The sequence below is a fragment of the Erpetoichthys calabaricus genome, chromosome 1 (genome assembly GCF_900747795.2).
Source record: "Erpetoichthys calabaricus chromosome 1, fErpCal1.3, whole genome shotgun sequence".
NCBI classification, from domain to species: domain Eukaryota; kingdom Metazoa; phylum Chordata; class Cladistia; order Polypteriformes; family Polypteridae; genus Erpetoichthys; species Erpetoichthys calabaricus.
Genome location: NC_041394.2, coordinates 238535250 through 238549030, shown reverse-complemented (window position 1 = coordinate 238549030; position 13781 = coordinate 238535250). Strand labels below are relative to the sequence as shown.

Here is a 13781-nt window from a genome sequence, read left to right as displayed (position 1 = left end):
TCTGCTTGTGTTTTTCACTGAGTATTTAGTTTTCCTCGCAACATGCCAGATGTGTTTATAGGTTATTTGTGAACCCCAATATATGGCATTCCTTGTTGATTGTGCAAGGCAGACTAATTTATGCCTTCATAAAATAAAAGCTGCAACCTTTTTTGCAAGCATATGTAGACTTCATAATTGGAACTGTAATTTATATTTTTTTGTAGTTATTTATGCTTTAGAACACTTAAGTCAAGGCCTTAAATCAGTTTTTAAACTTTCAAAAGCTTTCTACCTGATGATCCTGAATCCTTTCGTAGCATTTGCATGTTTCTGAAATTAAAGCAGTTACCTCAGTTTTGACTTTTAGATAGTGTCACATATGGCTTGGAATCTTGCCCTGCTGATATGCGTTTAAGGTGGAAGGACCAGGGGAGAGAGCATGGTCTTGGCATCACTTCCCCAGGACGTTGGAGGGCAAGTCCCCCTGGTGTTGGTGTAGCTAATGAGCCACCTGGAGCACTCTCAGGAGAGAGAGGGAGAGGGAGTGCTATTACGTGTACTGTGCTGCTGTGGGGAATGAGGAAGAAGCACTTTCACACAAAATAAACATACAGTATGTAGTGTGTAAAACTTAATGGCTTGTGTCTGGTTTGGGTGGCTGATATACGCCCTGCCGGCCACAATAGATAGATAGATGGATGGAGCTTTATTTGTCCCTCAAGGGAAATTTTGGCTTTTTACAGAAGCTCTTTAAATAAATAAAAACAGTGAGAAATAAAGAGCTTCTTTAAAAAAGCTGCTACTTGCACAGCACCTGGACTCATCCTTATGATTGAACATAGTGTTTCTATCCTTGTGAATGTTGTTTGTGGTACAAAGTATGGTAGCACCTCATGCATTTTGAAGTTGATTGTGCAATTGGTGTTAATAATGGTTAGTTTGATCTAAGAAAATATTTTTTGCTTTTTTTCCTTTTTAGCACTATAACTGCATGGGGAAAGGATCACGAAAAAGATGCTTTTGAACACATTGTGAAGCAGTTCTCTTCAGTACCAGTGTCAATAGTCAGTGACAGTTATGACATTTACAATGCATGTGAAAAGATTTGGGGTGAAGACTTGAGGAGTTTGATTGTAAGCCGAAGTGCAGATGCTCCTCTGGTTATCAGACCTGACTCGGGAAACCCACTGGACACCGTGTTGAAGGTATAGTGGCATTGTTCATGATTATAATGTCAAGTAAAATGGACACCATGAATAACTTATTTTCAGCTACTAGAGTACTAGTTTGTATTATTAGCATTCATTTAAATTGTTTCATAATTAAATTGAGATATTTATTCATAAATTATCACTATGCTGAGCCTGTATCCTTACTTCTTTCTGTAATTTACATCTATATTTGGTTGTATTTTCTTATCTTTTTTTTTTTTTTAATTTATTGACACACTAATGTAGTGTTTCTCAACCACTGGGTCACAACCTACTTTTGGGTCACGAGTTGTCATTGATGGTTGCATGTTGCTATTCTTTGTAAGTGCTTGCAGTCCTCTGTTAAAAGAATATAAATTGCCCAATCCGGAGAAAGATCTACAGTGGTGTGAAAAACCACTGTATTTGCCCCCTTCCTGATTTCTTATTCTTTTGCATGTTTGTCACACAAAATGTTTCTGATCATCAAACACATTTAACCATTAGTCAAATATAACACAAGTAAACACAAAATGCAGTTTTTAAATGATGGTTTTTATTATTTAGGGAGAAAAAAAATCCAAACCTACATGGCCCTGTGTGAAAAAGTAATTGCCCCCTTGTTAAAAAATAACCTAACTGTGGTGTATCACACCTGAGTTCAATTTCCGTAGCCACTCCCAGGCCTGATTACTGCCACACCTGTTTCAATCAAGAAATCACTTAAATAGGAGCTGCCTGACACAGAGAAGTAGACAAAAAGCACCTCAAAAGCTAGACATCATGCCAAGATCCAAAGAAATTCAGGAACAAATGAGAACAGAAGTAATTGAGATCTATCAGTCTGGTAAAGGTTATAAAGCCATTTCTAAAGCTTTGGGACTCCAGCGAACCACAGTGAGAGCCATTATCCACAAATGGCAAAAACATGGAACAGTGGTGAACCTTCCCAGGAGTGGCCGGCCGACCAAAATTACCCCAAGAGTGCAGAGACGACTCATCCGAGAGGTCACAAAAGACCCCAGGACAACGTCTAAAGAACTGCAGGCCTCACTTGCCTCAATTAAGGTCAGTGTTCACGACTCCACCATAAGAAAGAGACTGGGCAAAAACGGCCTGCATGGCAGATTTCCAAGACGCAAACCACTGTTAAGCAAAAAGAACATTAGGGCTCGTCTCAATTTTGCTAAGAAACATCTCAATGATTGCCAAGACTTTGGGGAAAATACCTTATGGACTGATGAGACAAAAGTTGAACTTTTTGGAAGGCAAATGTCCCGTTACATCTGGCGTAAAAGGAACACAGCATTTCAGAAAAAGAACATCATACCAGCAGTAAAATATGGTGGTGGTAGTGTGATGGTCTGGGGTTGTTTTGCTGCTTCAGGACCTGGAAGGCTTGCTGTGATAGATGGAACCATGAATTCTACTGTCTACCAAAAAATCCTGAAGGAGAATGTCCGGCCATCTGTTCGTCAACTCAAGCTGAAGCGATCTTGGGTGCTGCAACAGGACAATGACCCAAAACACACCAGCAAATCCACCTCTGAATGGCTGAAGAAAAACAAAATGAAGACTTTGGAGTGGCCTAGTCAAAGTCCTGACCTGAATCCAATTGAGATGCTATGGCATGACCTTAAAAAGGCGGTTCATGCTAGAAAACCCTCAAATAAAGCTGAATTACAACAATTTTGCAAAGATGAGTGGGCCAAAATTCCTCCAGAGCGCTGTAATAGACTCATTCCAAGTTATCGCAAACGCTTGATTGCAGTTATTGCTGCTAAGGGTGGCCCAACCAGTTATTAGGTTCAGGGGGCAATTACTTTTTCACACAGGGCCATGTAGGTTTGGATTTTTTTTTCTCCCTAAATAATAAAAACCACCATTTACAAACTGCATTTTGTGTTTACTTGTGTTATATTTGACTAATGGTTAAATGTGTTTGATGATCAGAAACATTTTGTGTGACAAACATGCAAAAGAATAAGAAATCAGGAAGGGGGCAAATAGTTTTTCACACCACTGTAATTGTTTTTAAGTAAAATCATTATTCTGTGAATACTTTTTTGCCATGTATATAGGTAATGTCTTAAGTAGTCTAAAGTTGATAAATTGTACTAGAAATAATTAAAATATGCCAATAGCTTAATTAACCCTGTTTTGTTTTCAGCTTATCAAGCAATTAATACTTAAGCCACACATTGAAATCTATCCTTAATATTATAAAAGCAAACTTTTATTGAATGGTAGAATAACTTAATTGATAAACTTAATTTTACATAGTACATTTTCTATTTTAAAGAATATTTCAGTGTAAAAAAGTATACTAAGGTTTTAATGTTTCCTCTAACTTTTTTTTTCATAACCTTTTTTCAAAATCCAGTTCATATTTGTTTGCCTCCAGCCAAATATATCACCCTTGAATACATTTAAAAATAAAATATTTATGTTAAACCTATTTTTTTTGTGTTTTAATACCTAACAAACACATGTTAGTTGATACAAACCGAACACTAACGGTATTAGATTGGCCACTGGAGAGCTCTGACCTCAGTGTCAGAAGCCAGCTTAAGCTGCTTTTTTATTTCAAAACATTCCAATATACATCAATAAATCATTTTTTAAGCAATTAGATTCAACAATAACCTCATTTATTTGGAACTCAAAACATCCATGTATCAAAAGAGCGACCCTACAAAGACCTAAGGCAGAAGGTGGCATGGCTCTACCTAACTTTCAGTTTTATTACTGGGCAGCAAACATACAAGCTATAAAAACCTGGACACAAATAGATGAACATACACAGGCCTGGTCCACAATAGAAGTAAAATCCTGCAGTACTTCTTTATATTCCCTGCTTTGTGCCCCAATAAATGCAAGTTATCAGCAATATACTAATAACCCAATTGTGCTTTACTCACTCAGAATATGGAACCAATGTAGAAAGCATTTTAAGATGGAGAAGCTTTTATCTGTGGCACCTCTGCAAGAGAGCCACCTCTTTCAACCCTCGCAAACATATGCAGTTTTTAATATCTGGAAAAAATGTGGGATTAAATTGCTCACAGATCTTTATATAGACAGCATCTTTGCATCCTACGCACAATTACATTCCAAATTTAACTTTCCAGCTACACATTTCTTTCACTATCTTCAAATTAGGAACTTTCTTAAACATCTTGCACCCTTGTCCACGCTGGAAAAAATATTGCTCAATTTCAAGGACTTAGACACCATCTCTGCAATATATAAAATTATTTTACAGTCCCTCCCTTTCAAAGATCCAAGAGGACATTCTGTACAGAATTTTTTTAAAACCTGGCAGGATATAATTAATAAAATTTTAGAATAAGCTCTTAAAGCACCGTGGAAGCAATTATCTCCGCATCTCTTTTTCCTTTCCATGCATCTCTACTGGTCTATTAAACTCATAAATGTAGGTATGTCTACAAGCCTTAAGTTTTGCTCTGTTGGCCATGCTCGCACTTTCTCTCAGGGGCGGGGGTCGACTTGTTTTTTTTTTTCTTAAATCCTATTATTTGTAAAAATTGATTGATTTGTATGAATGATTACAATAAAATTAATAAAAAAAATAAATAAAAAAAAGAAGCCAGCTTAGATCACATGGACAGAGAAAAGACAGTCAAAAGTAGTTGTGGCACATTATGCAAGAAGATTGAAGAATGTAACGCCAGCCTACTGACACATATTGTGTATTGAAGCAAAATGCTTCTGTTTTGCACTGTAAAAGATGTCACACAAAGACAGATTTGTTATGATGACACATTCATATTACTTTTTATTGTATCCTTTTTTAGTATGTGTGTATTGGAATAAATAAGTACTTAATGCAAATGTAAATCACTTTGAAAAGAAATGTTTAGGTAGCCTAAGAATTTCCACAGTACTGTATATCTGATATAGCAAATATGATTATTTTTGTTGTGGTGCTCATTATTTTAATTTATAAATATATGAAAACTGAATCACAGAAAAGAGGAACTAATTGGAGTAGGGTCTTTCAACCCTTCAAATTGGAAAAATGAGTGCCTCCCCATTATTTAAAAAGGATATACATTTTGTAACTTCAAATGAACTTTTTTAGTGACTCATTATTTGCCACTGTAAAGTAACTGCAGTTTGAGAGGGAAACTGTTGCAATCTTTGGATACTTTAATGTCTAGTATACAGTAATTTATTTTTAAATTAATTATTTTATTATTTTGTTGTCATTTTAGGTCCTGGAGATCCTTGGAAGAAGGTTTCCACCAACCGAAAACAGTAAGGGGTATAAGGTGTTACCCCCATATATCCGAGTAATCCAGGGAGATGGTGTGGACATTAATACTTTGCAAGAGGTTTGTGATGGTCTATTTGTAATTCTTAAGTTCACTTACACAAATGAGACTTTTTATATAAATGTTTACTACAACACAAGTCTGGTAGCTCATGAACTTTGTGAGGTAGTGATTGTGGATTTTTTGTATTACTTTATTGTCACACATGAATGGCGCAGTGTCTCATGTAACCAAATAAATATGTTCATTGGTTAGTGTATTGTGTACGCTGGGAACGCTGGGAATCTTTACAAGTTCATATCCCCCTTTTTTGCTTGCAGAATCTGAATTCCACACATAGTTAAAGCATACAGTATCTCACAAAAGTGAGTAGACCCCTCACATTTTTGTAAATATTTTATTATATCTTTTCATGGGATAACACTGAAGATATGACACTTTGATACAATGTAAAGCAGTCAGTGTACAGCTTGTATAACAGTGTAAATTTGCTATCCCCTCAAAATAACTCAACACGCAGCCATTAATGTCTAAACCGCTGGCAACAAAAGTGAGTACACCCCTAAGTGAAAAATGTCCAAAGTGTCAATATTTTGTGTGGCCACCATTATTTTCCAGCACTGCCTTAACTCTCTTGGGCATGGAGTTCACTAGAGCTTCACAGGTTGCCACTGGAGTCTTCTATACTGTATACTGTCAGGCCAGATGTCAAATGTAGATTGCCCTGCCATTGAAGGGGTGTATGTATGAATGTAGATTTACTAAAGTATCATTAAAAAATATATAATTTGATATTTCATGTGATCTGGGAATGTTCACAGCAACTTTTTGTCAATGTAAAATTTTATTCTTAAACGTGTTTATCCATGTATTCTTGTCCCAGTCTTGCATGAAAATTGTAAGAGATTTATATATTTAATAAATTTCAATATTTGCAGGAATCATATTGTCCACAGAGAGAAGTGAATACATAAGTTAATCATAATATAAATGAAAAATGAATTTAGTACACTTTTGACAATCCATATCAAGTTTTTATGCATTTTAAACAAATCAAATCAAATTTGATTTGTCACATATAAATTACACATTCAGTACAGTTTGTAGTTAAATTAAATAAGAGGCCAAAGTCTGTGTGTCTTTACTGCTAGAAGCTGCAAATATTTAGCCATGTTGTCATAAATTTTTGTAATATATTGATGAACCTAATTTTTCTCACGCTTACCAAAAATACTAGGGTATAAACTGTTTATTCTGTGCATCAACATGGCCTCTTCAATACAAACTTATGAACTGATATTAATAATAATTATAGTCATCTTGAAAGGTTTTATACTGCATGGATGAATATTGTAACACATCATTCTGGTACTTAATTTCAATTAGTGGAGTGCTAGAAAATGAAGCTCATTTTCTTTTTAAAATGACTATGCCTTTTTTTTATAATAAGCATATTTTTTTCTTGATAATTTTATATTGTTTTTGATTTATTTGTATATAGCGGGTACAATTGACACCACCTCCAAACTACATTTGATCCTAAATTTACAAACTGCTTTGTGATGAACCTAAATGTATTGTCCTATTCTTTTTAATTCTAGACTAAAATACCATAGTTGGTTCCAGAATTCTTTTAGATTTACTTATCGGGAATTTGCTGTGCTCTCACATTTTGCAAAATGGTTTCCAACAGGAAAACGGACAAAATTCACTTTAGTGCTATCTATTATTTTGCAAAAGACAGGATTTTTTGTTAGTTGCATATTCCTGTAAAGGTAAAAGCACTTGCTCACAGAGCACTATATCAAACGTCTGGATTTAACCCACTAATGCCAAAGAAAGCACTAACCCAGGTTATATGTGTATTCTTTTGTTCAGTCTTGTTGGTTTGTGCCTACAAAATTAAGGCCTTCTCTCCATTGCCGTTCTTTATATTTAACAGTCTGTGAGCATTCCATTATATGTTGTGTTTCAACTCATTCCATTCAATCTTAACATTACGACACATCTTTGGTGTTGTGGGATGATGGTGGTTGTGATAGAATTCAAATCATTCTTGAGTGATCTATTTAAGCAATTTACTAAGATGTGTTTATTCACACATTTTTCAAAACAACTTAGTAATTTCCATTGTGGGTAGCATTCATGCAGAAATGAAAAAATAATAATTGAGAAATCCATTACAGTGTGCAACACGCTGTTGCTTCAGTTTCACATCCGTAATGTTTTCATACACGTGTTCCTGCCTTGCATCCACTTGTCACCTGTTACCCTGAATTGGATTAAGTGAGTTTGAGAATGTTAAGTCGTGGTCCTGTTGTTCTGTAATACTCTTTTTCTTTTCAGATTGTTGAAGGCATGCACAAACACAGTTGGAGTATTGAGAACATTGCCTTTGGATCAGGAGGAGCTTTGTTACAGAAGTTAACTAGAGACCTTCTTAACTGCTCATTCAAATGCAGTTATGTGGTCACCAATGGTCGAGGGGTATGCTTTTTTTTTTTTTTTTTTTAAATTTGGGGAAACGTTAACATTGTTCAAAGTTATGGTCTGCTTTTACCTGCATTTTTATTACTCTTTAATATTGTTTTTTGCATCAGTATGCTGCTGCTGGAGTATGTGAATTTCCCCTTGGGATTAATAAAGTATCTATCTATCTAAATAATACTCTTTATTACTTTGATGAAAAATTTAAAGGGGATCACTAAATTTAACTAAGAATGTAACTGAGCAGAATCTAGACTGATTAAAAACATGTGGCCAACTATACTGGCACAAAGTGATTTAATGTGTTAATGCCAGAATAATGAAATGTTGTGCTGTTTTAAGCCCAGGTAATGTATTTGCTCCCCCCATTCATGACGAGACATATCACTTAGTTTCCAGAGATATTAGTAGATGTTTTACACATGTTAAGTTGTATGGCATCTCACATTGTGTGAGGTTTAAGACTAGGTGTTAACGTCATGGCTGGTTGATCCATTCATTGTTTAATGAGCATTAATTTCAAAATAGCATTTGCTTAATAATGTCAACATGAATAAATGGTTGAGTGCATGAAAAGATATATAAATAGCAGATTGTTAAGTTTAGCAGCATGTACCTTCTCAAAAGGTTTCCCTTTTAATCCTTTTCTCCATTTTTGTATACCTTTGCAAACCCAAATATTGAGAATTCATGTTTTTTTTTTAATGCATGAACTTACTCTAACCGTTCCTTTCTGGTACATGTATGAATGTATTTTGTTTGCTGAATCATCTGAATAGTTACCAGAAGACCAGCATGCTTACTTGAAGACAACATTAATAAATTATTTATTATTGTCCTATTCTATTTAATATCTTTTCTTACAATTTATAATTCATCCATTATAAGAGTGTATCAGTTTGAATAAGAGAGCAAGCAAGCTAATGTAATACAAGATATCACCACAGATTTTTCATTTCCACGGTACATCCCATTCTGGTATTACTCGGAACACTACCACAAATGGATTTCTCTTAGACACATAGCATGGTCTGACTGTGTAGTTTGATATTTTATACCTATGCTGGGTTAGTATTTCATTGACTTTTTCTCAAGGGATCATGACTTGGTTATTAGTCTCTATACTTTTCTTGGGGTACTTAACTTGAATTAAGTTTTCCAGTCATGAGTTTTTATAAAGCTTAGTGTTGGGAGATTTTATATATTCATTATCAGTTTTAGAGGTGGATTATTATTTGCTCTTGGTAAAGGATTGAGTCACCAGCTGCAATTTGCATGTGACATATTAATGGCAAGATTTAACATAAGAAAACAGGCTTAAAAAGTCCTTGATTAATGAGTAGGTGTGATACGCTGAACAGAAGAAACAATATAAATAATTAATATAAATCTATACTAATAAAAGGCAAAGCCCTCACTGACTCACTGACTGACTGACTGACTGACTGACTCATCACTAATTCTCCAACTTCCCGTGTAGGTAGAAGTCTGAAATTTGGCAGGCTCATTCCTTACAGCTTACTTACAAAAGTTAGGCAGGTTTTATTTCGAAATTCTACGCGTAATGGTCATAACTGGAACCTGTTTGACTGACTCACTCATCACTAATTCTCCAACTTCCCGTGTAGGTAGAAGTCTGAAATTTGGCAGGCTCATTCCTTACAGCTTACTTACAAAAGTTAGGCAGGTTTTATTTCGAAATTCTACGCGTAATGGTCATAACTGGAACCTGTTTGACTGACTCACTCATCACTAATTCTCCAACTTCCCGTGTAGGTAGAAGGCTGAAATTTGGCAGGCTCATTCCTTACAGCTTACTTACAAAAGTTAGGCAGGTTTCATTTCGAAATTCTACGTGTAATGGTCATAACTGGAACCTGTTTTTTGTCCATATACTCTAATGGAGGAGGCGGGAACGAAGGTAAATGACGTTAATTGTTGACTGTCTTTTAATACTGTGTACTTGTTGAGTGTCTTTTAATACTGTGTAAGCATACATATTAACACATGTGCAATTAAACGTGTGCATTTACGGGGTGATTTCTCAGGCTTAAAAGCTCGCCTTTTATTAAAAAGGTAAATGCAAACTCTTTTCATTCTGAAGGGCACAAACCACGTTAGATTTCAGCCGTTAAACACGCAAAAATGTCAGTACACCAGATAAATAAGCGCAACATATTATCAGTTGTATTGTATGCTTACAATACATATACAAATGTGTTAATCGTTAACTAATATTATGGGATGGTGTTTTTCGACTTGCGCCTTGATTTAAACGATTGCATATCTTGGTGGGTTTGCGTACCTTATTGTCAATATCTTTACACCTCTTTTTAAGACTTAATTTAAAAAGGTTTTCTTTTCTTCTTAATTAAAATTTAAAAGCAATACTTCACCGCTGCGAAGCCCCTCTAGAGCTGACGTCCGACGTTCGATTACCATAAGCGAGTGCAATGAGTGTGTACGCCTGATGAGCCAAGAATAAGGGGGAAACAGGTGTCGTGTACTCTTTGCATTATTTGACAGTAAACTATTTTCATCCATTCTATGATCTGCTTCTCACAACTGAAGGCACCGTGGCTGATGTTACCTGACTTGCTGGCCAACCATAAGCGTTACCTGGTAGGTAACCACCCACTCACTTCACTCCAATATGGGAATCGAACCTCGGACGTCAGCGCTAGAGGCGAAGCCCCTAAAATTGCGCCACGGCGTGTGGTTCGTTTATTTATTATAAGTTCATAGACCTACAAAAGGTTGCCATTGATTTGAGGCAAGATTGCTTTTCTCATGTACAACTATACGTTGCATTCTTAACAGTAAGCTTGCACGGCTTGGTCATATTACAACCTGAGTGCTGAACTGACAACGTCGTATACAAACAGAACTATAACAATCGTAATAAATAAACAAACAAAAAAAAAGCGAAGAACCCTTGGATTTAATAAAAAGGCTCTTTCCTTGGCGAAGCAAGGAAAAAGGAAGACCTTATATGGCGTTCGTTTATAAAACAGCGGAAAAGCTGTGTTAAGGCTGCTTCACAAAAAAACAGATCCTTAACAAATTGCTATTGGGATATTTTCCCTCAATTTAAAAAGCTTTTCTTCTTCATAAAAATTTAAAAGCAGTACTTTGCGGGGATTTATATATATATATATATATATATATATATATATATATATATATATATATATGGAAGAGAAGGTCTGTGATACGGTTTGCATATTTGCAGTTGGAGATCCACAAAGGGAGAAAAAACGAATCACGTATCATAAAATAGTTTTATTCCTGAGCTTTCAACCCCTGTCAGGGGTCTTCATCAGAGGATAATGCTTAGACTTACAAGAATCAAAGGCAATATATAGCAACACATTCAGTGGGGGGTGGGTGGAGGTGACTAAGTCCGTATGATCAAAGGGGGGGGGGGTGTGTATCATTAAATTAAAGTGCATATGTCCTTCTTAAGTTGGCATATGCTGGGTTTATGTCCAAGTGTCTGTTGATGGCATTTTCATCTGATAGCCAAGACTCGGCCAACTCTCTGGCGCTTTTTGTACTGGCCTTAAATTTTACTTTCACGTTGTCCCAGTTGAATGTGTGTCCTGTCGATTTAGTATGTGCATATATCAAAGATAGTGCGTCCTTTCTTCTGACAGCGTTGCGATGTTCCTGTACACGTGTTGAGATTTTTTTTGACGTTTGTCCTATGTATACAGCTGAGCAAGAATTGCATGGAATACTATAAACTGCGTTTCGTGTTTCGGCTGTCGATTTCTTGTTTTTAGCATTAAACAGGACCGTGCGCAGATTGTTGGTGGGTTTATGTGCTATTTTGATGCCCCACTTGGTCAGGGTGCGTGCCGTGCCTTCTGACACATTATGGTGGTACGGGAGTGAATGCCAGGTGGGGTGGAGGTTCTGATTTACGTCGCTTGTATGCTGATTCCTTTGGCGCCTGCTGTGTAGACTCCGATTAATGAATGATTTTGAGTATCCGTTCGAGGTGAAAAGTTGAAACAGATAGCGTCTCTCATTAATTTTTGTTTCCTTGGTATTACAATGAGTGTGGACTCGTTTAAATAGGGTTTTCACGCAGCTCCGTTTATGAGATACCGGGTGATTGCTGGCGTAGTGTAGAATCTTGTCTGTGTGGCATTGTTTACGGTAAACACTTGTGGTCAAGGTGGCGTCACTATTTCTTTTGATGTAAATGTCCAGGAAATTGATGTGTCGATTATTTTCTTTTTCCATTGTGAACTGGATTGCAGGGAATATTGTGTTAATATGATTGAAGAATTCATTCAGCTGGTTCTTTCTTAATATGACGAATGTGTCGTCTACATAGCGTATCCAAATTTTGGGTGTAATCTGGGATAAAGCTATGTTTTCAAATCGTTGCATTACCAGTTCAGCTAGGAGTCCCGATAACGGTGATCCCATCGGCATGCCTTCTTTCTGTGTGTAATACTTGCCGTTGAAATGAAAGTGCGTTTTTTGGCAAAGTGATATTAGGTGCATTAAGTCTTTGATGGACAGTTTGGTTCTTGTCTCTATGGTGGGGTCACTATCCAGTTTCATTAATAATGTTTCTGTGGCCAGTTGGATCGGGATCATGGTGTATAGCGATATAACATCAAACGAGACCATGATCTCGTCCTCGGCGATGGATACGTCATTCAAGCGCTGTAATGCCGACTCAGCGCTGTTGACAGAATAATCGGAGTCGTCCGTTAAATGTTTAAGTAGTTGGAAAAGTCTTTTTGACAACCCGGAGTACACAACCTATCCAAAAGACGGCTCTCCACCACAGAACACAATATTCTCTCCAGAGGATTAAAATTCAATTATAAGGACGCATCTAACATGAACTTCCTCGGTTCGTTAGAACATATCTTAGCAACTGAAAAAATACCAACAGAACAGGCACAAGAAATAAGATGCAACGTCGCCAGCCAGCTACACACAAGACAACCAACCACACGTATTCTGGCAAGTGAACAGAAAGCTTTAAGATCTTTACGGAATGACAACAGCATTATTATTACACCAGCTGACAAAGGAGGCGCAACTGTTATCCTAGACAGAGAACAATACACCACAGCTATAGAAGAAATGCTTTCAGACACTAATACTTATCAACAGCTAAATAACGACCCAACAAAAACCACACAGAATAAAATAAACTATACTCTGACAAAACTCCGAAATGGTAACCGCCTGGATGTATAGAACTTTCACAAAATGAAATCCAATGATGCTAACTGCCCGGAATTTTATGGACTCCCAAAAATACACAAAACACCACTAAAATACAGACCAGTGGTTAGCCTAATAAGCGGACCATCATACAACTTGTCAAAAAGACTTTTCCAACTACTTAAACATTTAACGGACGACTCCGATTATTCTGTCAACAGCGCTGAGTCGGCATTACAGCGCTTGAATGACGTATCCATCGCCGAGGACGAGATCATGGTCTCGTTTGATGTTATATCACTATACACCATGATCCCGATCCAACTGGCCACAGAAACATTATTAATGAAACTGGATAGTGACCCCACCATAGAGACAAGAACCAAACTGTCCATCAAAGACTTAATGCACCTAATATCACTTTGCCAAAAAACGCACTTTCATTTCAACGGCAAGTATTACACACAGAAAGAAGGCATGCCGATGGGATCACCGTTATCGGGACTCCTAGCTGAACTGGTAATGCAACGATTTGAAAACATAGCTTTATCCCAGATTACACCCAAAATTTGGATACGCTATGTAGACGACACATTCGTCATATTAAGAAAGAACCAGCTGAATGAAT

At 36.5% G+C, this 13781-nt stretch overlaps 1 protein-coding gene across 1 annotated transcript in view; it reads left to right on the top strand.

The window, feature by feature from the left end:
• nampt1 (nicotinamide phosphoribosyltransferase 1) overlaps window positions 1-13781 on the top strand; it is a 65863-nt gene that overhangs the window by 38713 nt on the left and 13369 nt on the right. The window contains exons 7-9 of the mRNA XM_051931063.1: window positions 962-1187; window positions 5411-5530; window positions 7817-7957. Of these exons, the coding sequence (XP_051787023.1) occupies window positions 962-1187; window positions 5411-5530; window positions 7817-7957 (487 nt within the window). The remainder of the gene's footprint in view (window positions 1-961; window positions 1188-5410; window positions 5531-7816; window positions 7958-13781) is intronic.